Genomic DNA, 26,013 nt, shown 5'->3' with positions numbered 1-26,013 from the left:
TCTCTAGATCTGTGTGTTAGCTAACATGTTGTTCAAGAGATTCTCAGTGAATATTCTGATAAAGAGAAAAAAAGTCAGTTATAGTCACCTAGAGGAGGCTTTATTTAAAGCGTTGCTGACTAGTTTGTGGAGAAATTTTAGTAAACAAAAAATGAAATGGTCTGCCAGCCAGCATGACTCAAATGGCATTGAAATTAATGAAGAGAAAATAATCTCTCTACTATAAGCCAAGTGGCTCATATTTGAATATAATTCTAGAAACAGCATTATAGCACTTTTTTTTTTCTATTCTATCAGTCTCTTAATATATACACTTGTATTTATTGGTCATGGACCTCTTTGATCTTGTTTTTGACATTCACTGTGTTTTTACTTTGTCTCTGTGAACAGCTAACAACAATAGAGCACTTTTCAGTTTTTTCTTTTATTCAATCTGGATCACATATTTCTTGGTCAGTTATTTGGGACTGTAACTGAGTCATTTGAATTACATGCTGTTTGATTCTGGGATGAAAGCTTGATTCTCTCAGCTGACTGCTGGCTCACCATATGTTGCTGTAATTCTGGAAAACAGTGAAAATTGTGGTAGTGTTGAAGTAAGAAGCCGTGTTGGAATGGTGTCTTAATAATGAAGGACTTATATTTGTTGTATAACTAATTCACACACCTAGGCATTCTGCAAGATACTTTAAATAAATGACGGAAGATCTATAAGGTAGCTGTTATTAACCCTGTTTTACATACAAGGGAAATGAGTCTGAGAAAGATTAAAGGTCAAATTGACCTTCTTAAAAGGGCAAATATTTCGTTGATAGTAACTGCTAAGACATAAGCTCATAAAGGCAGGGACTTCATTGTGTTCACTGTTATAATCCCAACATTTAACATGGTGACTGGAAGTGAAATATTTGTTAATTAAATTCGTTCCTCTCTCTCATTCTCTTTTTTTTTTGTGGTGTTTTTGTTCTTTTAATTAATGTTGCTAGTTCATAATATCCCCTGTGATGTATCTCATTAGTTCAGGAAAGTTTTTCTTCTATTTTGTCTTTCAATAATTTTTCTACTCTTAGAATTTTTAACTCTTTCACTATATTTTGGGAAAGTTCAAAACTGTGCACGTTACATTGTCAATTTGATAAAGCCAGTGCCAATTCTACTTTTTCCTATGTCTAATGCCATTTAAATGATATTATAGAGTTATTACTTTATTCAGTTCTTTCATTTGATCTGACAGGTCCCCTAAATTTTCAATCAATCATCTCAATTTTCTTTTTTTTTCATTGATAGAATTGACATTTTCTTGAATTTATTTAAGATTTCAAGACAGCAGAATTCTAAAATTTATGTTGTCCATAAATAGCTTGCTCTGGAGTGAATAAAGAGATGGCCCATACTTGGTGTTGTGGAAATACGAATTATGGATTTTTAGCTTAGGTCTAAGATAATGATGAAATCTGGAATAGCAGATGTAAGAGCATGGTGGAGATAAAAATTTTAAATTTACTGAGTTTTGGTTACATGTGGAAAATCCAAATAGAGCTGCCTAACAGAGAAATGGATATTCAGTTCTGGATTTCCAGAGATAAGTCTTGGAAAGCTAAGTCTTGTCCAGAGATAAGTGTTTCAAAGATTACTATACACTTGATAATAGAAGCAAAGGAAATCAACCAAAGAGAAGGTACATGAGACAGGGGCAGAAAGTGTGACATTGGAGAACAGCCACTGATTTCAGTGATGAGACGAAGGATGAAGAATGTCCACTGGACCATAAAAAGAGGTGACTAAGGAAACAGAGGAGGAGAAATTCAGAAGAGAAAAGCTAAAAGAGGACTGATCAGTGACAAATGCTGCAGAGGCCAAGTAGTATGAGAACTGGGAGGAAAGGACAGGATTTATAAATAAGTTGTGGAAGAGTAGGTTTTGATGAAACATTATAAGTACAGGAAAGGTAGAATAATAGCAGCAATATGTTTAGTCTGCACCTTCAATGAGGTTTTTTAATGTACAAAAGAAGAGCCATAAAAATGGGAGAGATCAGGCATGAATTGCATTAAAAGTTGAGAGCCAGTTGAAGGGAAGAAGCTGGAAATACAGATAGCATGCTAATAATTAATGGAGGGAAGTTCAAAGGATGTGAAAAAGAATTGGGATAAAGCACAGATGGAGGTAGGTGTTATTCTTGGATCGAAGAAACTTCTGAGATTAGATAGAAGGGAGCATACATGTTTGGACTCAGTAGATTCACAGGAGAGCAGAGGTAGCATGTTAGAAACATCTGTGTGAGAGTGTGTCAGAAGATTTAAAGAACATTATGGGAAGGATGTATTAATTCCAATGAGGATGCTGGCATTGGAGAATGTCAAAGTAATTTGAGTGTCCATATCATACTGACAATAATAAATTCATAATAAAACTAACCAATCTATATGGTTAATTTAATTTTTTTTTCTAGAAGCATTTAGTGTCTTAGGTACATTGGCATAGTGTTTGCAGGGAATATATGCCAGAGAAGAGATAAGAAAGCTGGGTCAATACAAAAGAGGGTTTGAAGTCTACCCTAATCAGGATCTAGGATGGTTAGGTTTACCAGATAACTGCCATATCTCTGGGGCCTCTAGTGAAAACGCAGCCATGTGTCACCATGTTTTGAGTTACGTCAACACTATCATCCAGACACCATTGGATCAGGAATAGGAACCCAAAGGCAACCAACAAAGGATGGGGCTATGAGATGTGCCTGGTATGAAAAGTCTGCCCAAGGGTGATGTTTTTGTGTATTACAACACAACTAATCCACTTTCTCTGTGATATGTACATGATATAGTAGGGATGTGCATTATAAAACAATACCTGAACTATGGGATAAAACCATAAGATAAAAATGTAACAAAAAGAACATTGATGGATTGGAAGCATAAAGAAAATAAATGTAAGAAAAAGGGCAAGTTAAATTTTAAAATTTTACCTAGCATAGCTTAATTCTAAATTTTTTTTAAAATGGCAGTTCTTTTTTTTTTTTAGAGCAGTTTTATATTTACATAAAAAACACAAAGATAGTACAGAGAGTTCTCATATACTCCATACCCAGTTTCTCATATTATTATCATCTTATTTAGTATGGTACATTTGTTATAATTAATGGGTCAGTATAGATATATTATTATTAACTAAAGTCCTTAATTTACTCAGATTTCCTTGGTATTTACCTAATGTCTTTTTTTTTTAACATCTTTATTGGAGTATAATTGCTTTACAGTGGTGTGTTAGTTTCTGCTTTATAACAAAGTGAATCAGTTATACATATACATATATCCCCATATCTCTTCCCTCTTGCATCTCCCTCCCTCCCACCCTCCCTATCGCACTCCTCTAGGTGGTCACAAAACACCGAGCTGATCTCCCTGTGCTATGCAGCTGCTTCCCACTAGCTAGCTATTTTACATTTGGTAGTGTATAGATGTCCATGCCACTCTCTCACTTTGTCCCAGCTTACCCTTCCCCCTCCCCATATCCTCAAGTCCATTCTCTAGTAGGTCTGCGTCTTTATTCCCATCTTGCCCCTAGGTTCTTCATGACCATTTCTTTTTGTTTTTTAGATTCCATACATATGTGTTAGCATACGGTATTTGTTTTTCTCTTTCTGACTTACTTGACTCTGTGTGACAGACTCTAGGTCCATCCACCTCACTACAAAAAACTCAATTTCGTTTCCTTTTATGGCAGAGTAATATTCCATTGTATATATGTGCCACATCTTCTTTATCTATTCATCTGTCGATGGACACTTAGGTTGCTTCCATGTCCTGGCTATTGTAAGTAGAGCTGCAATGAACATTGTGGTACATGACTTTTTGAATTATGGCTTTCTCAGGGTATATGCCCAGTAGTGGGATTGCTGGATCGTATGGTAGTTCTATTTTTAGTTTTTTAAGGAACCTCCATACTGTTCTCCATAGTGGCTGTATCAATTTATATTCCCACCAACACTGCAAGAGGGTTCCCTTTTCTCCACACCCTTTCCAGCATTTATTGTTTCTAGATTTTTTGATGATGGCCATTCTGACCAGTGTGAGATGATATCTCATTGTAGTTTTGATTTGCATTTCTCTAATGATTAATGATGTTGAGCATCCTTTCATGTATTTGTTGGCAATCTGTATATTTTCTTTGGAGAAATGTCTATTTAGGTCTTCTGCCCATTTCGGGATTGGATTGTTTGTTTTTTCAATATTGAGCTGCATGAGCTGCTTGTAAATTTTAGAGATTAATCCTTTATCAGTTGCTTCATTTGCAAATATTTTTTCCCATTCTGAGGGTTGTCTTTTTGTCTTGTTTATGGTTTCCTTTGCTGTGCAAAAGCTTTTAAGTTTCATTATGTCCCATTTGTTTATTTTTGTTTTTATTCCATTTCTCTAGGAGGTGGGTCAAAAAGGATCTTGCTATGATTTATGTCATAGAGCGTTCTGCCTATATTTTCCTCTAAGAGTTTGATAGTGTCTGGCCTTACATTTAGGTCTCTCTCATTCTCTCTTGAACTTAACTCCAGATTGTCACTCCCGGCATTGCACCACAGCTACTCTTTTTTAAAAATTATTTTTATTTATTTTTGGCTGTGTTGGGTCTTTGTTGCTGCACACGGGGTTTCTCTAGTTGCGGCGAACGGGGGCTACTCTTCGCTCTGGTGCATGGGCTTCTCATTGCGGTGGCTTCTCTTGTTGCAGAGCATGGGCTCTAGGCGCATGAGCTTTGGTAATTGTGGCACACAGGCTTAGTATTTGTGGCTCACATGCTCAGTAGTTGTGGCACATGGGCTTAGTTGCTCTGCGGCATATGGTCTCTTCCTGGACCAGGGCTCAAACTCGTGTCCTCTGAATTGGCAGGCGGACTCTTAACCACTGCGCCACCAGGGAAGCCCCCACCAAAGCTACTCTTATTAATATTATTTATGATCCCCCTGCTGCTAAAATCCAGAATTTCATTCCTAGCCTTTTCTGCCTTGACCTGTCAGCAGTACTTGACCAAGCTAGTTACTCCTCTTCCTTGAAATACATTATTTAATTGACTTCCAGAATAACACATTCTCCTTTTTCTTCCACTTCTTCCCTGGCCATTCCTCAGTTTGTTTCCTTCTCATCTTCCCAGCCTCTAAACAATGGAGTCTTCCCAGGTCTCAGTTTTCAGATGTTTCCTATTTATGCTCACTTCCTTGGTTATATCACCTAGTGCCATACTTTTAAATGCCATTTAGACTCTGGAAATTACCAGCTTGTATGTGTATCCTGGACTCTTCTCCTGAACCTCTGCTCTAATAGTTTGGATGATTAATAGATGTGTGAAGCTCAACATGTCCAAAACCAGACTCCTAATATCTTACTCTTCCACCTGTCCAGTTGGAAAGGTATAGCTAATTCATACAAACTCAACTCTTCCAGTTGATTTCACCAGAAAACTTTGATGTTATCATTGATAGTCAGTCTGTGCAAATCCTGTTGGCTGTATCTTCCAGATGACTTCTGAATCTGATCACTTTTTGCTTCCACTGCTATCACTCAGAATCAAGGCAGCATTCTTTCCATACTTTGTTGTATAGTTTCTTAACTGATTTCCTTGCCTCTGCCCTTGTCCCCACTATAGACTGTTCTCGACACAGTAGCCGAGGAGATCCTATTTACAAAAAAATAAAAAGAGCTTATTTTTCCTCTGTTTAGAATAGAAGGCTAAATCCTTAAAATTTACCTTTTTACTTTATTTCCTACTATTCTGTCTAGCCCTGTTGGCTTCCTTGCTATTTCTAACTATCAGGCATGCACCCTACCCCATCCACAGGGTCTTTGTGTTTATTTTTCTCTCTTTCTGGAATGTTCTTCTCACAAATGTCCCCCTGGTCTTCACTAGGTCTTATGGTCTTCACTAGGGTCTTCAGGCCTTTACTCCCTAGATCTTTACTAGGACAGTCTTCTCTGTGAGGTCCCAATTGACTACTGTATTTAAAATCACAGCTCCTACCCTACATACCCCTGCCACTCCACCCAGCAGCACTTCTTATCTCCTTTATTTTCTTCCCATGGTATTTACCTCCTTCGATATACTGTATATTTTACCTATCTATTTTGGGCGGGCAGGTGTGTGTGTGTGTGTGTGTGTGTGTGTGTGTTTTAACATCTTTATTGGAGTATAATTGCTTTACAACGGTGTGTTAGTTTCTGCTTTATAACAAAGTGAATCAGCTATACATATACATATATCACCATATCTCCTCCCTCTTGCATCACCCTCCCACCCTCCCTATCCCACCCCTCTATGTGGTCACAAAGCACTGAGCTGATCTCCCTGTGCTATGCAACTGCTTCCCACTAGCTATCTATTTTACATTTGGTAGTGTATAGATGTCCATGCCACTCTCTCACTTCGTCCCAACTTACCCTTCCCCCTCCCCGTGTCCTCAAGTCCATTCTCTACTTCTGCGTCTTTATTCCTGTCCTGCCCCTAGGTTCTTCAGAACCATGTTTTTTGGTTTTGTTTTTTTTTTAGATTCCATATATATGTGTTAGCATACGGTATTTGTTTTTCTCTTTCTGACTTACTTCACTCTGTATGACAGACCCCAGGTGTGTGTTTTTAAATCTCTCTCTCCTTACTAGAATGTAAATTTTACTAGAATATAAGTTCTACAAGGGTAGGAATTTATTCATTTATCTACCCTGATTTATTATGAAGCAATGAATGAGTATAAGGACTAGAATTCTGTTCTGTTTGGCCTCATAGATAAACTAGACTATCATTAGTTCATGTGTATTTGTCCTTTGTTTTATATATACATCCCTACCTTTACCCTATTCCTACTCAAAAGCCATTGGAATTGATAAAGTTCTGTAGATTTTGGACATGTGGAATGAATAATCATATGTATTTAATGTCTAGTCATATAGTGGTAGTAATGATTGCTACATTCTGAAATTTACCTTCAAATATAGCTGTGGCATTATATTTGATTTTTTTACTTTTACAAAGGGTGTTTGTGTGTGTATAATGTCACTATATATATCCTGTGTGTGTGTATGTGTATATATATATATATATGTATGTATATATATAAAAAATTTTTAAACAGGTCATCAGAACACCTCATGGGAGAGACTTCAATGACTCTTTGGAAAGATGTGATGACTATTTGAGTTCAAGGTCATGTAGCAAGCCCCAGCATTCATCCAGGACCTTACTCGTTCATTCAGCACCCTCTGCAATGCCGAAGCATTCTCCAAGCCCTGTGTTAAATCGTGCTTCTCTCAGGGAAAGGTAATGCTTGGTCTCTATTTCTGTACTAAATTTTTGAATAATCATCATTAGAAAAGAGCCGGCAGTAATTATGTATGTGATGTGATTATTTGTAAAGGGATAATCTGATTTTAAGAGACTTACTTTAAATTGTTTTTGTTTAGAACATATTGAATATTATACAATGTTAGATACTCCTCCCCAGCCCAGTTCTCTCAAAGTGAGTTTATTAATTATTAGTGAGTTTATTAATTAGGGTCACTTTAACCCTAATTAAATGTTGTAGTTCCCAAAGTAAAACATAGAGAATATGATAGTTTGTTTTTAGTGGATTCATAGAGATTTAATATTATAGTCATGGCTTATGTATAAAAATAGCATAGGTTATATTTTCCTTTTAGTGATAATGATGATACTATATATTATTGGTACATGCGCCTAGTTTCCTCAAATTATCTACCCCCAACTTGCCAAGAGAATCTTAATAGGCTATCTTTCTTAACCTTATGTAAAGATTCTAGTTCTCCCTCTAAAAATGCTTTGGCAAACAAAGTTAGACACTTGTTATAATTTGAATGTGAAAGAAATAATTCCTCTTCATCTGTTTTTGTTGTTGTTGAATCCAAATTGGAAATTCCTTGCCTCCCTCACAGTAACATAAAAACAAGAGTTGTCATAAATTAAAAAACAAAACCAAAAACCCCACCCTGGGTATTTAAGAAATTTTATAGAAATTTGAAAACCTAAGAGATATGCCTTCAACACATAGAAATAAAACCTATCTTTACAAATGGTATCAAAAAGCTAAAGTAGCACACTAAATTCCTGCAGCATACTTAGCGCTACCAGGCATAAATAAGAAAGTTTAAATTAGCTGTAGAGAGTCTATCAAAAGTTCATCTCAAAACTGATGATTCAAACAAGAGTATATCAGTTTGGAAACTGTATTAAAACATCTCTGTCTTGAACAGATAGATTTATCTGTTTCCTCATTAGCCCTGTAAGCATTCGAAATGGGTATATGAAGGTATGCTAGAGACCCTCATCCTGAGATAGGGAATTTTGATGAATGTTGCTTCAAGTGTATTAGAATTATGCCTATGGAGGTCAAGTTCAGATAGGTAGGTAGGTAGGTAGGTAGGTAGATAGATAGATACATAGATAGATAGATACATACATAGATACATAGATAGATACATCTGGATATTTACATAGGGAGATATATGTCTGTAGGCTTTAAATAAATAAATATAAATAATTTAATATAAATTTAATATAAATTTATTTTATTTTAAAAATTATTTATTTAATTAAATAAATTTAATTTATTTAAAGTTACTTATTTAATTATATAAATTTAATTTTAAAAATTTAATATAAATATATGTATCTATAGGCTTTAAAAGTTCAAGAGAAGCTCTTGAAGAGAGGTTTTTCTACTGAAGTCTGGTAACTTGCATCTCAGTTATCAGGGACTTTCTTTGATTTCCATGTCTGCTCAGATGTTCAGATATTCAGTTGGTGCTACACTCTTTTTCCCTACTTTTAGAATTAAGCACTTGTGGTTTTCTTGATTAGATTCTTTGCCATAACTGTAGGTTTTCAAGAATTTTTTTTTACCTGTATCTCCTTGGATATGTTTTTATAAATATTGATTTATTTTTCTACCTTTTGCATATTTTGCAGAACTCTCCAGTTGTCTACTACTATAGTAAAATATCAATTTTAGTCTTGTGTTATTTTATCCTTGTATATAATTGTCCCAGCTTTTGAAGCCAGGTTGATAAATTCTTCACTGAGGCTATTTTCAAAAATTCTTTATTGAGGATATCTAAAGTCAACTGTCCCTTTTTCATATTTCAATGCAGGGGATGGTTTAGATTAGGTAACAGCATTTACACATTTATTTTGATGTTGGATAGTAGATATAGATAAATAATTTCTTTGCCAGAAGGATATCTGTCAGTGATTCAAATATTAAACATTACATATTTTACTTATGACTTGAGGAAATCTGAGGTACTTTTAAAATAAAAGAATATAATGGCAATTTAGTTTGAATACATCTAAATAAGTTAATAAAATTTTATTGGGGTACTTTCCAGGGTAAATAAACTTTTTTACTTTCACTAACGTAGAACACCTCTACTTTGAGTGTATTTTCTAAAAAAGATCTAGATCTAGTCTATAGAATAAAGTAAAATATGTCAAACAATATGTCTTTAAGACATTACTAGGAACAAAAACATTTTGTTCTTTGTAGCACACTCAGTACCACATCTTTAAATGTAAGACATTCTCTGATCTGGCTTTTAGGTCACTGAGAAATATACTATGTTTATGCAATCCATTGGAATCAATAAACAATTTAAACTGATGTAAATGTAGATTTCATGTCCCAGGCAAAATTGGGAATATGACAGAACATACAGCTCTAGTTTATCTAGGTAAATATTCATTAAAATTAAATAAGTTTTCCTCTAAGATTGCTGTAAAAAGCGGACTCCTTAATCATGTATATGAATAAACAGACTTTTGAAAACTTTATCAGTGACTCTAAGCAAATGAACTTATTTGTAGTGAAAGTCCTTTTTGCTTTAAGCCTATTTAAAGAATATCTCCAGTAGGGTTAGCACACCACACAAGGGTTTCAATTTTCATTATAAGTGTTACATTTCAGAAGCAGTTTTCTCCTTAAAGTATAAATATTAATATTATGACTTATAATTTATATTAGCTTGTAGAGTTATTACTAAAATCAGACTAAGAAATAATAGAAAATCTAATTTAAAAGGAGCTGATATTCTTTTTAATCATGCTAAAGGTTTTGCTTTTTGTAAATGGAGTTAGATTGCTAGGTAATCATTTCTTGTACCACAGCACAGACTAGTGGATCCTCTCATAGTATCATTGAAGAGATCCTCTTGGAGCTGCATATTTGGGTCTCTGATTTTCAAGATGTGTTACATATGTACCAAATAGCAAGGTCTGCCAATATATTTCCATAAATGCAGCAACACTTCCTATTACAAATGCAGGAGATAAAATTTATATATAGTTGATCATCCATTACTGATTGCATTCTTTAAAACATATTATGTAAATCATTTATCCTGCTTAGCAGTTTATACTTTGTGTAAACACATAAAATTATAACTTTGTAAGAACAAACTGGGAGATAGAAAGTTTTAAGCAACCTATTAACATTTTAGTACTCATTCCTTTATAAAGGAATTATCAAGAATATGTCATGTAGATGCATTATAATCAGATGGATGTGGAAATTTTCATTATTACTTGTATAAAACAAATAAAGTAGCTTAATTATACAAGTGCCAGTTTTGAGTTTGAGAAGGGCATGAGAAAGAGGAATAGTTTCTTTCCTTCTTCTTTGACATGTTTAATTCCAAGACTGGAGAATAAGAACTAATTTTAAAGGCACTATAGGTGGAGTTATTGCTCTAATATAAAAATTTATATCTTTATTTAAAGATAAACCTCTAAAGAATTATATATGGAAATTGTTAAATTGGTCATATATATAGATATGCTCTCCCCAAATCATGTCAAACTGTATTATTAAGACTGTTAATTGAACATATTGTGAGGACTTAATACTACAGTTGAGAATTAGTACCTGATTTTATATCTGCCTCTCGTCCTCAGTCAAAGAAAGAAAATATGTTATTTTAATCTTTTTATGTTATCACATAGAGATAAGAAAAAATAACTTTCTTTGTCTGGTATTTGGAAAGATTTACTTTTCTCTCCCTCTAGCTACAAGTCACCTTTGTTTTTTATGTCTACAGATTCCATTCTGATTGGTGTTCAACTTCAAACTGTGATGAGATCCATGACCGGGTAAAGAATGTCTTGAAATCACATCAGGCTCATCAGAGACATTTATATGTTAGTTTCTAAATTTTTCTTTTGAAGGCTTTTTATAATTAGGCATGAAAACCACCCAAAATGCTTAAAACTCGCAAAGTTTAATCACTGGGAAGGAATAGAAAAGGTACAACCTCCATTTAATGGAAGTCAGTGGTTTTGCTAAAGGCAATGTATCTAACTTCCTGCTTGACCTGTCATTATGCAAAATGTTTGACACAGATCATGTGAACTATAAAAAATGTTAGTGATAACTATCTCATAAAGAGTCAGTAGCTAGTGACTTTATGATAATTTTTTCACAGCCTTCAAAATATGGGAACCCTTGTTTTGTGGCCCAGAATAAAGCAATTCCATTTCCTGCAAACAGATTTGATTAAATGGTAGAACGAGAGATGGGATGAGACATATGTATTTTGGAGAAGTTTCCCAGCTGATTTTTATGTTAATTAAAACTTAAAAGAGGAAAAGAAGAGGTCAGGTTTATCAGTTTTAATATTAGAGAAGATGAGTATGAGAATACTTTCTGACATAAGGCAAATAAACATATATATGAACAACAGCTGGGAAATAATTACAGTATATTATTCTTTTTGTGTTTGATTTCTTGTTTCAGTCATTAATTTAAAAACAATTGTTTATCATGAGTCATGTTGGACACCAAGCTTAGTCCTGGGGATATAACTGGATTATGTGACATTGACATCAGTTTGTACTGTTGAAAATTTCTGTATGCATATTGATTTTAAATTAAATTTGTTTTCAAAGTGTAATATAGATAGTCCCAGTGACTGTCACTCCCAGGGTTAACATTATCCTAACTTCTAATAGCAAGATTAGTATTGCATATTTTTGATCTTTATACAAATGACATCCAACCATGTCTTTTCCCTTTTTTTCTTAGTTATTTCATTTTGTTTTTTCAATTCAGACATTTTTGCAATACAGACATCTTGTTATATAGTTGTGCACTCTTGCTGCTGCATGGTACTTCATTGTGTGAAAATACTGCCATTGATTTATGCATTCCTCTATTTATGGACATTTGGGTTGTTTCTGGTTTGAGCTATTTTAGAACTGCTATGAACAGCTTATGTATCCCTGGGTAACATTGTATACATTTTATTTGGGTATGTCCCTATCAGTGGAATTGCTCACAGAGTGTGTAAACATTAAGCTTTACTAGATACCACCAAAGACTTTTCCAAGTGATTTTAACAGTTCACACTCCCCCTACCAGCGTGTGTGAGTTCAATTTGTCCTCACTACTACTATAGGTTGTGTGTGTGTGTGTGTGTGTGTGTGTGTATTTTAATTCTGGCATTTTGTTAGTGAGAAGTAGTTTTATAACATAATGGTTTTAATTTGCTGTTTCCTGATGACTAGTACATATGTTTATTGGCTATTTGGATATTCGCTTTTGTGAGTACTTGTTCAAGTTATTTGCCCATTTTTGTACCAAGTTGTCTCTTTTTTGTTTTGCTAAAGTTCCATATTGATTTTTGATATGTCAGGTATATGTTTTGCAGTTTTCTTTTTCCACTCTGTGCCTTGCCTTTTCATTCTCTTAATGGTATCTTTTGATGAAAAGAAGTTCTTAAGTACAATGAATCAAATTTATCTTTTTATTAGCATTTTTACAATTTTTGTCTTGTCAACAGAAATAATAAACAATCCAAAATAGGAATAGAAAAGAGTTTTATTAGAGCCAGACTGAGGACTATAGCCGAGGACACTTGAATTGTGAAAGAGAAGCACTTGAATTGTGTTCTGCCAGACTACAAAGTGGAGGAGGCTTATATCAGCAAAAACCGCAGAGTTACAGTTAGATAGATGAGTTAAGTAAGGATTGGTTAGGGTCTGAAATGGCTGTATAGTCACAGGGGGAGACGTTGAGAACTTAAGGTTGCAGCTGGCTGCTGCTGCAGATGTTGTTTTGAGAACTGCTGGTGGTATCCTTGAGTTTGATACAGTTCAGAAAATTTCAAGGTCTTAGTGATGCAGGAACATGTCTGAAACCACATCCACAGTGACCAACTGGCTCCATTTTGGATGCCTGAACCGCAGTTTCATATCTTGTCAGAACAAAGAACAAACATCAGACATGACAGGGGTACAGTCCTTCAAAGTTTCCAAAGAGACTGATTAGCACATACACAGCGAGTCAGCATGACCACAGTGTCTGAGAAGGGAACCGCATCTTCGAAGGAGTACTAGCATTAGTGTCATAGAAAGGGTCCACATTTATCCCTATCTTCCAAGTGGATATTCTAAACAGTCTGGTAAGTGCAAAGTGCATTTTTGTTGTTTGTTGTTGTTGTTGTTGTTTTTAGTTAAAACAATTGTACAATGTACGTTTGACAGACCATAAGACTGCTTGCTCTAGTTAGCATAAAGTTTAAGCCAAATGATGTACAAGCCAGAATGATTCCCCATACCTCAATATGTGAAAATTTCTTCCATCAGTCTAGTTCAAGATTCTATCATATGTTTTCTTCTAAAGGCTTTTTGTTGGAATTATTTTTTTCTGTATAGCGGTAGGTAGGTGTCAAATTTCACGAAAGTTTCAAGTTTTATGATTGTGAATATGTCTCTTTTTCTTTCTAGTTCTGTTAATTTTATTTTATGTATTTTGAAGCCAAATTGTTAGTTGGATACAGATTTCAGACTACGATACAAACCCCTTATGTAAAGGTTCCCTTTTTGTTTCTAGTAATATTTCTTGTTTCAAAGTATGTTTTGTCTACTAGTTGTATAGTTATAGCAGCTTTCTTTTCCCTAGTATATGCATGGTGTATATATTTCCATCCTTTGCTTTTTATCAATATATTTAAAGTGCGTATCTTGTGAATAGCACATGAGATTTTTTTCCAATAATGAAAATCTAGAATTTTTATGTAGATTGATGCAGCTTTTATTTGGATTAGTAACTTTTTAATTATCCATTTCCTTTTTATTAACTCGTTATTCATTTTTTTACTATTCTGTTATTCATTTCCCTAGAGATTTCAACTTGCATATATAACAAATTATTTCTTTGTTGACCTCCCCAGTAATGTTGGGACCTAAAAACATTTAACTCTTTTTTTTAACCCACCTCTTCTTTTTCTTTTTTTTTTGCCGTACATGGGGCTCTCACTGTTGTGGCCTCTCCCATTGTGGAGCACAGACTCTGGACGCATAGGCTCAGTGGCCATGGCTCACGGGCCCAGCCGCTCCGCGGCATGTGGGATCTTCCCGGACGGGGACACCAACCCGTGTCCCCTGCATCGGCAGGTGGACTCTCAACCACTGCGCCACCAGGGAAGCCCCCACCTCTTCTTTTGAACATCTATTATCATGAATTTTGATTCTACATATATAAAACACACAACAAATTAATTTTGTTTGCATAGTAATGTTTATTCATTTTAATCACATATTTACCCTTTCTATTATTCTTCATCCTTTCCTGCAATTCCATATTCCCATTTGGATTTTTGAGTCATCTTCCTCCTGCCCAAAAAACTCCCTTTAGTACTTTCTTTCATGTTATTACCCTGGCTTTGAATTCCAGTTTTGTTTGTTTGAAAACATCATTGTTTTACTTCTATGTAGGGTGGTTTTACTAGATATAAAGTTATAAATTTCTAGGTTGGTGGTTATTTCCTTTGGCACTTTTTTTTGGCCACACCACATGGCTTATGGGATCTTAGTTTTCTGACCAGGGATTGAACCTGTGCCCTCGGCAGTGAAAGCAGTGAAAGTGGAGTCCTAACCACTGCACCGCCAGGGAATTCCCTCCTTGGGCACTTTAAAGAAGCCATTCATTTGTGTCAGTCGAAAACTCAGCTGTCATTCCTTTACAGTAATGTGGGGTTTCCCCCCTCTGTTGCAATTAAGATTTGCTCAACTTTGTGTTTAGTAATCATACTGTGATATACCTAGATGTAATTTTCTTGGATCAATTCTACGTTAAGTTTGCAGAGCTTCTTAAACTTTTAGGTTGATATCTTTCATCAGTTTTGGAAAACCTGTTCATTCTTTCTTTAAACATTGCTTCTGCCCGAATATCTATTTACTGTCCCTCTGGAATTTCCAATTACATTTATATAGGGTCTTTAGACTGTATATCATATGTATCTTATGCTTATTTTGATGTTTTTAATTCTTTTTTTTTCTCTCTCTCTTTCTAGTTTATATACTTTCTTTTGAAATGTCCTCTAGTTTGCTAATCCTGTCTTCTGCTCCGCTTACATTGCTGTTGAAACTATTTGAAACTTCTTGAAAGACATAACTTTCAAGAACATCTTGAAAGACATAAACTACCAAGGCTAACTCACAAAGAAATAGATAATTGCAATGGTTGTATATCTATTAAAGAAATTTAATTTAAAGTTAGGAATCTTCCATAAAAGAAAACCCTTAGCCCAGAGGCTTTCTCTAGTGAATTCTACCAAACCTTTAAGGAAAACATAATGCCAGTTTTACACATTCCTGAAAATAGAAGAAAGAATACTCCCCAGGTCATCTTATGATATCAACATTTCTTCTGATGCCAAAACCAGACAATGACATTACAAGAAAAGAAAAATACAGACCAAAATCCTTCATGAACATATATGTAAAAATCCCTAACAACATATTAGCAAATTAGAACCAGCAGTATATAAAAATGAAAATACATCCTAATCATGTGGGCTTATTCCAGAAATGTAATGTAAATTCCTCCTATTAACAGATTAAATACATATTTGTTCTCAGTGTCATTTCAATAGGCAGAAAAAGTATCCAACAAAATTCAATTCTATTCATGATAAACACTCTTAGTAAAGTTGAGGTAGAAGGATACTTCGTTAACCTAATAAAGACCATCTTTGAAAAACCTACAGCTAACATTATACTTAATGGTGAAAGACTAAATACTTTCCCCCTCAGCTCAGAAGCAAGGCAAGCATGCCCTCTCTCACCATTCCTTTAACATCATACTGGGAGTCTTAGATATTGCAGACAGGCAAGAAAAATAAATAAAAGACATAAAGGTTAGAAGGGAAGAAATAAAATTGTATTTGCAAAGGATATGGTTATCTATGTAGAAAATTCCAAACAACCTAAAAGCTCCTAATAAGTGAGTTTAGCAATGTCACAAAATACAAAGAAAGTAATATTTCCTGTATACCAGCAATGAACAATTGGAATTTTAATTTAGAAAACCCATACAGTTTACAATAGCACCAGAAATTGAAGTGCTTAGGTATAATTCTAACAGTATTATACCTAATGCAGGATCTGCATTCTGAGAACTACAAAACACCATTGAAAGAAATCAAAGAAGATAGAACTAAACAGAGATATACCATATTCATGGATAGGAGGACTCCAAATTAAGATGTCAATTTTCCCCAGTTTGAACTCTAGATTCAATGAAATCATAAAACTCCGTCAAGCTTTTAAATAGATGTTGACAAGCTGATTCTAGGATGTATAGAAAAGCACAGGAACTTGAAAAACCAAAACAGTTCTGAAAAGAACAAAGTTGGAGGACCCACTACCTAATTTTAAGACTTACTGTAAAGCATAGCAATGAAGACTGTAGTATTGACTAAATTATAGACACAGATATCAAGGAATAGGAGAGATACTCTGGAAATAGACCCACACAAATATTGATTTTTGACAAAAGTACAAAGTCAATTAAATGGAGTCTTTGCATTTGTTGTCTTTTTAACACATGGTTGTTGATAAACGAAAAAAAAAACTCCTTGACACATAATTCAAAATATATCCTAGACCTAGAACCTAGTAGAAAATCCATTTAATTTATATTTAGCAATGACTTTAGATATGACACCAAACACATGATCCATAAACGAAAAGCAAAATTATTGATAAACTTTATTGAAATTAAAAACTTTTGCTCTGTGAAAGACACTGTTAAGAGGATAGAAAGACGAGCCCTTGTCTGAATGAAAATATTTGCAAATCACATATATAATTAAGGACTTATATCCATAATTAAAATATATAAAAACAACTCTTCAGACTCAACAATAAGAAAATAAATAACCCAATTAAAAATGGGCACATGATCTGAACATTTTTATCCAATTAATATATGAAAAGATGCTCAATAGTCGTTACAGAAATGCAAATTAAAACTACCTGAGATGCACTACACACATATTAGAATTTGTTAAACAGAAACATCCCCTGACCCCAGCGCCGTAAAGAAACCCTGCAAAACTTGCAGTAGCAAATGCTATCAAGGATATGGAACAAAAAGAATTCTCATTCAATGCTGGTGGGAATGCTCAGAGGTACAACCACTTTTGAGGACAATTTGAAGGTAGTTTTGTATAGTTTAAACATACACTTATATGACCCAGCAGTCCTTTTCTTAGCTGTTTATCCAAGTGAATTGAAAGCATATCTTCACACAGAAACCTGTACATGAATGTTTATAGAAACTTTATTCATCATTACCAAAAACTAGAAGCAAACAAGATGCACTTTAATTGTGAATGGTGAACAAACTATGGTATAGCCATTCAATCGAATATAATTCAGCAATAAAAAAGAATGAGCTATTAATGTATGCTACAACATGATGAATCTTAAATTTAGTTTGCTAAATGAAAGAAGCCAGAACCCCAAAGCTACACATTGTATGATTTTATTTATATGACATTGTTAAAATAGCAAGTTAGCAGAAGTAGAAGCTGTCGACTACAAAGAAACCATCCTCACAGGAGAATTTTTAGGGTACAGGAGCTGCCTGCTATACTGGTGTGACTGATATATAATTTTATGCATTTGTCAAAACTCCTAGAAAAATGTACATTAGAAAGAGTTAAATTTATTGTATTAAAAATTAAAAGTGTGATGTTGGGTCTTCTGAAGATTTAATGTAGATTATAATAAACTAGCAGTATTAAAAATACAAGACTTATCTTTAAATTAGCTTATCTAAGTTACTTTGGAATATGGTATTTTGGCTGGATACTGTAACACTAAAGCCAAAAAGAACTACATGATCACTATATTCTTGTTTAGGGATCACCAAACTTTTTCTGGAAGGAGCCAGATAGTAAATATTTTCTGTGTCTGTGTGCCATAGGGTCCCTGTCACAACTACTCAGTTCTGTTGATATGGCACGAAAGCAGTCATAGACAACACATAAACAAATGAGCACGACTGTGTTTCAATAAAACTTTATCCATGTGCACTAAAATGTGAATTTCATGTAATTTTCATGAAATATTCTGTTTTTCCCCCCAGTCATTTAAAAATGTAAAAATAACTCTCAGCTATCAGCCATACCAAAACAGGCAAAGGGCCAGAATTGCCCTGGGAGCTGTTTGCCAACCCCTGCTCTAGTAGATAAATGTGTTTCACACAGGGATATGGATTAACAATTCTGAAAATACATGTATATGAGAGTTGGATAAATAAGTAAATAAATTGTGGATAAAACAACCAGGTTTCTTATTGTCAGAAAAAAGAAGTTATAAAGAAACAGGATGGGAAAAAGCTAGAATGAACCGTGGGAAGTTGGATTAGAGTCTGAGATGACAGTTTTTTTTTGTTTTTTGTTTTTTTTTTTGTTTGTTTGTTTTTTTTTGCGGTACATGGGCCTCTCACTGTTGTGGCCTCTCCCATTGCGGAGCACAGGCTCCGGACGCGCAGGCTCAGCAGCCATGGCTCACGGGCCCAGCCGCTCCGCGGCATGTGGGATCCTCCCAGACCGGGGCACGAACCCGTGTCCCCTGCATCGGCAGGCGGACTCCCAACCACTGCGCCACCAGGGAAGCCCGAGATGACAGTTTTAATTCGTGTTTATTTTAATATATACAGATAGGTTAATTCAGAGATATAGATATATGAATATACGTGGGTTAATATACACACATATTTCCTGTCTTTGCCCTCTGAAAGGGCCTAGAAGGAGTGACAACCCAATAACAACAAGGACACCCAGCTCCCAGATCTAATACCTATCACATATTTCTAAATACCTATTTTCTATGAAAGTTACCAGGGCTTTTTTCTTGGAGCAATAGCTAATTCTCAGGGTGGAGCAGGGAAAACAGATTAGCATAGAACATCTTGTAGTGTGGAAAGTGAGGAATTGTTCAAGAAAGGTGAGAGGAATAGGGGCATATCAAAATAGAGACATAGATGTAGAGAACAACCGTATGGACACCAAGAGGGGAAAGTGGGGCGGGGGTGATGAATTGGGAGATTGGGATTGGCATCTATACACTAATGCATAAAATAGATAACTAATAAGAACCTGCTGTATAAAAAATAAATTTCAAAAAAATAAAGTACACAGGAATAACCTGAATGAGCCCCAGTGACCATTTCTGGAATAATTTGAGCAATGAAATAAACAGCATTAGTATCAATTATAATCCAAACAATAAAATAAATATCCATGAGTCCACACTGATGTAAGTGAAACAATGAATGACTAATGGTGAGAATGGACCAATCTTCCTTACAGAAGAATCCTAAATAATAATTGTTGATATTGCCCACTCCAGGAGATAGAGCTTAACTCTTCTCCTCTTGAGTGTGGGCTGGACTTGATTTATGTCTAAGAATAGAGCATGGAAAAAAGAAATAGTAATTTAGGTGGAGAAATCTGGCAAATGACACCACCTTATTATCAAAGTGATCAAGATTAACATCACTAGTGATAACTCATGTTGATAGCATGTATCCTTTGATATCAGGGGATGTGAAGGGCACATCTGTGTCATATGGTTCCCCCAAACCCATAACCTTAGTCTAAACATGAAAATACATCAGACAAAACCAAATTGAGAAATTTTTTACAAAATACCTGACGAAAATGTCAAGATCATGAGAAACACGGAGAACAGAAACTTGTCACAGATTAGAGAAGACTAAGGCGAAATGATGACTAAATGCAACATGTTATCCTGTATTGGATCCCGGAACAGAAAAACTACATTATTGGAAAAACTGGGGAAATCCAAATAAAGTCTGAAGTTTAGGTAATAGTATTGTACCAATGTTAATTTCTTGGTTTTTGCAAAATTTACTGTGGTTATATGAGATGTTAACATTAAGAGAAGCTGCGTGAAGGATGAAGTTCCTGTGTACAGGAACTCTATCTTTGCAGCTTTTCTCTAAGTCCTAAATATTAAAAAAAAAAAAAAAAAAAAAAAAAACTATCGAGTTCTTAATTTTCAGCCCTTTGGGCTTTTACCTGAGAGTTGGTGTGGTTCTAGGCCCCTTCCTTCTCATAGGTACTATTTATGACTCTCACCTTCTCAGGCAAGACAGCTGAAAATCCCTTCTGCTTTTCAGAGGCTTTTGCTGAGCTTTTTTTTGTCCCATCACCCTTCACCCTGCATAGTTTCAGACATTCTGCGAGTGTCTTGAGGGACCCATCATCTCAGTTTTGCACCCATCGTGTCTCATTGGGTTTTGGCCCCTCAGATTTTTAATTTTGTCCATCTAGCATAGTAAGACTGCCAAAACACTGCTGGTTTATTTGTCCTCTGGCAGTGGACCTGGGACAAAGCATAGATTCTCAACATTTTGTTCTATTCTCAGAATCCACAAATGCCCCCAGGAAAATAACAGCTGCAGCCTATTAACTCACCTCTTCCCTCAGGAATCTTGGCATCACTAGTACTGTTGTTTAAGCAGCTTTCTAATGCCTTAAATATATATATATATATATATATATATATATATATATATATATATATATATATAAGTATACATGTACACACATACACACAAACAACCCCCTACTACTCAGAAGTTAAAGACATTCACATCACTTCTTTTTTTTTTTTAACATCTTTATTGGAGTATAATTGCTTTACAACACTGTGTTAGTTTCTGCTTTATAACAAAGTGAATCAGTTATACATATACATAAGTTCCCAAATCTCTTCCCTCTTGCGTCTCCCTCCCTCCCACCCTCCCTATCCCACCCCTCTAGGTGGTCAAAAACCACTGAGCTGATCTCCCTGTGCTATGCGGCTGCTTCCCACTAGCTATCTCTTTTACGTTTGGTAGTGTATATATGTACATTCCACTCTCTAACTTTGTCACAGCTTACCCTTACCCTTACCCTTACCCTTCCCCATATCCTCAAGCCCATTCTCTAGTAGGTCTGTGTCTTTATTCCTCTTACCCCTAGGTTCTTCATGACCTTTTTTTTTTTCTTAGATTCCATATATATTTGTTAGCATGCGGTATTTGTTTTTCTCTTTCTGACTGACTTCACTCTGTATGACAGACTCTAGGTCCAACCACCTCACTACAAATAACTCAATTTCATTTCTTTTTATGGCTGAGTAATATTCCATTGTATATATATGCCACGTCTTTATCCATTCATCTGTTGATGGACACTTAGGTTGCTTCCATATCCTGGCTATTGTAAATAGAGCTGCAATGAACATTTTGGTACATGACTGTTTTTGAATTATGGTCTTCTCAGGTATATGCCCAGTAGTGGGATTACTGGGTTTTATGGTAATTCTATTTTTAGTTTTTTAAGAAACCTCCATACTGTTCTCCATAGTGGCTGTATCAATTTACATTCCCACCAACAGTGAAAGAGTGTTTCCTTTTCTCCACACCCTTTCCAGCATTTATTGTTTCTAGATTTTTTGATGATGGCCATTCTGACCGGTGAAAGATGATATCTCATTGTAGTTTTGATTTTCATTTCTCTAATGATTAATGATGTTGAGCATTCTTTCATGTGTTTGTTGGCAATCTGTATATCTTCTTTGGAGAAAGGTCTATTTTGGTCTGCTGCCCATTTTTGGATTGGGTTGTTTGTTTTCTATTGAGCTGCATGAGCTGCTTATATATCTTGGAGATTAATCCTTTGTCAGTTGCTTCATTTGCAAATATTTTCTCCCATTCTGAGGGTTGTCTTTTTGTCTTGTTTATGGTTTCCTTTGCTGTCCAAAAGCTTTTAACTTTCCTTAGGTCCCATGTGTTTATTTTTGTTTTTATTTCCATTTCTCTAGGAGGTGGATCAAAAAGGATCTTGCTGTGATTTATGTCATAGAGTGTTCTGCCTATGTTTTCCTCTAAGAGTTTGATAGTGTCTGGCCTTACATTTAGGTCTTTAATCTATTTTGAGTTTATTTTTGTGTATGGTGTTAGGGAGTGTTCTAATTTCATTCTTTTACATGTACCTTTCCAGTTTTCCCAGCACCACTTTTTGAAGAGGCTGTCTTTTCTCCACTGTATATTCTTGACTCCTTTATCAAAGATAAGGTGACCATATGTGTGTGGGTTTATCTCTGGGCTTTCTATCCTGTTCCATTGATCTATATTTCTGTTTTTGTGCCAGTACCATACTGTCTTGATTACTGTAGCTTTGTAGTATAGTCTGAAGGCAGGGAGCATGATTCCTCCAGCTCCATTTTTCGTTTTCAAGATTGCTTTGGCTCTTCGTGGTCTTTTGTGTTTCCATACAAATTGTGAAATTTTTTGTTCCAGTTCTTTGAAAAATGCCAGTGGTAGTTTGATAGGGATTGCATTGAGTCTGTAGATTCTTTTGGGTAGTAGAATAATTTTCACAATGTTGATTCTTCCAATCCAAGAACATGGTATATCACTCTATTTATATCATCTTTAATTTCTTTCATCAGTGTCTTATAATTTTCTGCATACAGGTGTTTTGTCTCCTTAGGTAGGTTTATTCCTAGATATTTTATTGTTTTTGTTGCAATGGTAATTGGGAGTGTTTTCTTAATTTCACTTTCAGATTTTTCATCATTAGTGTATAGAAATGCCAGACATTTCTGTGCATTAAGTATCCTGCTACTTTACCAAATTCATTAATAAGCTCTAGTAGTTTTCTGGTAGCATCTTTGGGATTCTCTATGTATAGTATCATGTCATCTGCAAACAGTGACAGCTTTACTTCTTCTTTTCTGATTTGGATTCCTTTTATTTTTTCTTCTCTGATTGCTGTGGCTAAAACTTCCAAAACTATGTTGAATAATAGTGGTGAGAGTGGGCAACCTTGTCTTCTTCCTGATCTTAGTGGAAATGGTTTCAGTTTTTCATCATTGAGGACGATGTCGGCTGTGGGTTTGTCATATATGGCCTTTATTATGTTGAGGAACGTTCCCTCTATGCCTACTTCCTGCAGGGTTTTTATCATAAATGGGTGTTGAATTTTGTTGAAAGCTTTCTCTGCATCTATTGAGATGATCATATGGTTTTTCTCCTTCAATTTGTTAATATGGTGGATCACGTTGATTGATTTGCATATATTGAAGAATCCTTGCATTCCTGGAATAAATCCCACTGATCATGGTGTATGATCCTTTTAATGTGCTGTTGGATTCTGTTTGCTAGTATTTTGTTGAGGATTTTTGCATCTATGTTCATCAGTGATATTGGCCTTTAGTTTTCTTTCTTTGAGGCATCTTTGTCTGGTTTTGGTATCAGGGTGATGGTGGCCTCGTAGAATGAATTTGGGAGTGTTCCTCCCTCTGCTATATTTTGGAAGAGTTTGAGAAGGATAGGTGTTAGCTCTTCTCTAAATATTTGATAGAATTCGCCTGTGAAGCCATCTGGTCCTGGGCTTTTGCTTGTTGGAAGATTTTTAATCACAGTTTCAATTTCAGTTCTTGTGATTGGTCTGTTCAAATTTTCTATTTCTTCCTGGTTCAGTCTTGGCAGGTTGTGCATTTCTAAGAATTTGTCCATTTCTTCCAGGTTGTCCATTTTATTGGCGTAGAGTTGCTTGTAGTAATCTCTCATGATCCTTTTTATTTCTGCAGTGTCAGTTGTTACTTCTCCTTTTTCATTTCTAATTCTATTGATTTGAGTTTCTCCCTTTTTTTCTTGATGAGTCTGGCTAATGGTATATCAATTTTGTTTATCTTCTCAAAGAACCAGCTTTTAGTTTTATTGATCTTTGCTATCGTTCCCTTCATTTTTTTTCATTTATTTCTGATCTGATCTTCATGATTTCTTTCCTTCTGCTAACTTTGGGGTTTTTTTGTTCTTCTTTCTCTAATTGCTTTAGGTCCAAGGTTAGGTTGTTTATTTGAGATGTTTCCTGTTTCTTAAGGTAGGATTGTATTGCTATAAACTTCCCTCTTAGAACTGCTTTTGCTGCATCCCATAGGTTTTTCGGTCATCGTGTTTTCATTGTCATTTGTTTCTAGGTATTTTTTTTATTTCCTCTTTGATTTCTTCACTGATATCTTGGTTATTAAGTAGTTTATTGTTTAGCCTCCATGTGTCACATCACTTCTTTTAATTACCTTAATTTGTTTTGTCCCTGACCTGCCTTTCTCAAATGGAAGGCAGTAAGGTGGCTCATGTTGGCTTACACTGGACACTAAATCTCTGTATCTTAAATAGTTTTACATTAAGAGCAGCCTGAACACAAACTCTTTAAATTAGTCTTTTTTTTTTTGCCTATGTTCTTTCATTAAGTATATATTGAACTTTTTTCATCTAATATCTACATGCTCTCTGCCTTGTGCTATGCAAAGCACTGGTGATATTTTCATGAAATCACATTTTCCATAAGGAACTTGTATAATCCAATGATTATTTTATAAACTAAAAAATGAATATGAAAGGTTAAAACAGTGTGGCACAGTATACGATTAAGTATAAGAATAAAAAACATAAGTAGGAAATGTTATTGTTCTTCCAGAGAAAAACTGAAATTGATTATATAGGAATAATAACTTTATTAAACATTCACTATAGTCCAGCCACTATGCATGTATTTATTATTCCATTTTATCCTCACAATAATCTTACAAAGTACGTACTATTAAGAAGTACTATTTTAAAGATGAGGAACTGAGCCTCAGAAAAGTTGTGACTTCTATATAAGGTCATATGGCTACTTAGGTTGGTTGGAGCCAAGATTTGAATCCAGATTAATGCTCTTTGAACTTAACCACTAAGCTCTACAGAGATAAACCCACAAAGTACAATCTGATACATATAAGCCTAATAATATGCCTAAACCTAAACATGTGAAAACAAGATCCATGTTCAGAAACAAACAGTAACATACCAGAGACACACATTGTGAGCCGTACACTGAAACACACTCCCTAGACACAGGTCAGACCAAAGTCCACGTTGGTCCTATTGAAGGATACTCACAGGAAAAGGTAGACCTTATTAAATATAAACACTAGGTTTTTTTACATTATGTCACAAAGAATTTTTAAAAGTAAAAAAAGTATTTTTATTTCACAAAGAATTTAAATATGAGCCTCTTCTGGGACATTGAAAAAGTCCTTCAAAAATCATTAAATATTTGATTAGTACAGAGAAGTGTAAAACATAGTTTGCCAATTATTTATAAATGAAGAGAACCGACCTCAAACAAGCTAATGGAAGTCAGTGATCACAAAAGATCCTATTGAAAATAAAACCCAGTTGAATGAGGAGAAAGCACTCAGCATTTTGTTGACTTAATTCAACAAAATCTAATATTTCAACAAAGACCCCAGTCCTTTTGCTATCACATCTGAACCCCAGTTTCTGGTGCCTTTTGACAGAAATAAAGAGAAGGTGGCTTAGTCCTATAAGCCTATACTCTCTAGAAATTCATGTTTTTATATAAAACTCATTCTGGAAATTGTTAGGTATAATCCAGTTAAAGCAGAAAGTTCTTGTTGGGCCAAATCGTGGAAAAAACAGAATAGGAAGCATAGACTTTATCCTGAAATCCAGGAAGTCATAAAGTCAGATGCATTCAAAAGTTAGGGTAGGTGTTGAGTACTGTGACCAATAGAGAAAGTAGTCTGTGACCTCTCTGGAGGAGAAAGCCACTACTCAGCCCTAGTTAAGTGTTGCCATATAGGTATTCA

The 26,013-nt window shown here is 34.9% G+C and overlaps 1 protein-coding gene across 4 annotated transcripts in view; it reads left to right on the top strand.

The window, feature by feature from the left end:
- The window catches only part of SPATA6 (spermatogenesis associated 6), a gene marked incomplete at its 5' end in the record, with an annotated part of 155,871 nt that overhangs the window by 94,941 nt on the left and 34,917 nt on the right, over window positions 1–26,013 (top strand). For 3 of the 4 annotated variants that reach the window (XM_079698371.1, XM_079698369.1, XM_079698368.1), the window contains 2 exons: window positions 7,112–7,296; window positions 11,085–11,184. In XM_079698371.1, coding sequence (XP_079554497.1) covers window positions 7,112–7,296; window positions 11,085–11,184 — 285 coding nt within the window. The remainder of the gene's footprint in view (window positions 1–7,111; window positions 7,297–11,084; window positions 11,185–26,013) is intronic. The other variant, XM_079698370.1, reaches the window with a different exon arrangement.

The sequence above is a fragment of the Hyperoodon ampullatus genome, assembly GCF_949752795.1.
Source record: "Hyperoodon ampullatus genome assembly, chromosome: 2".
Classification (NCBI taxonomy): domain Eukaryota; kingdom Metazoa; phylum Chordata; class Mammalia; order Artiodactyla; family Ziphiidae; genus Hyperoodon; species Hyperoodon ampullatus.
Note: the sequence above shows the minus strand (reverse complement) of the source record. Positions and strands in the feature narration are given on the sequence as shown.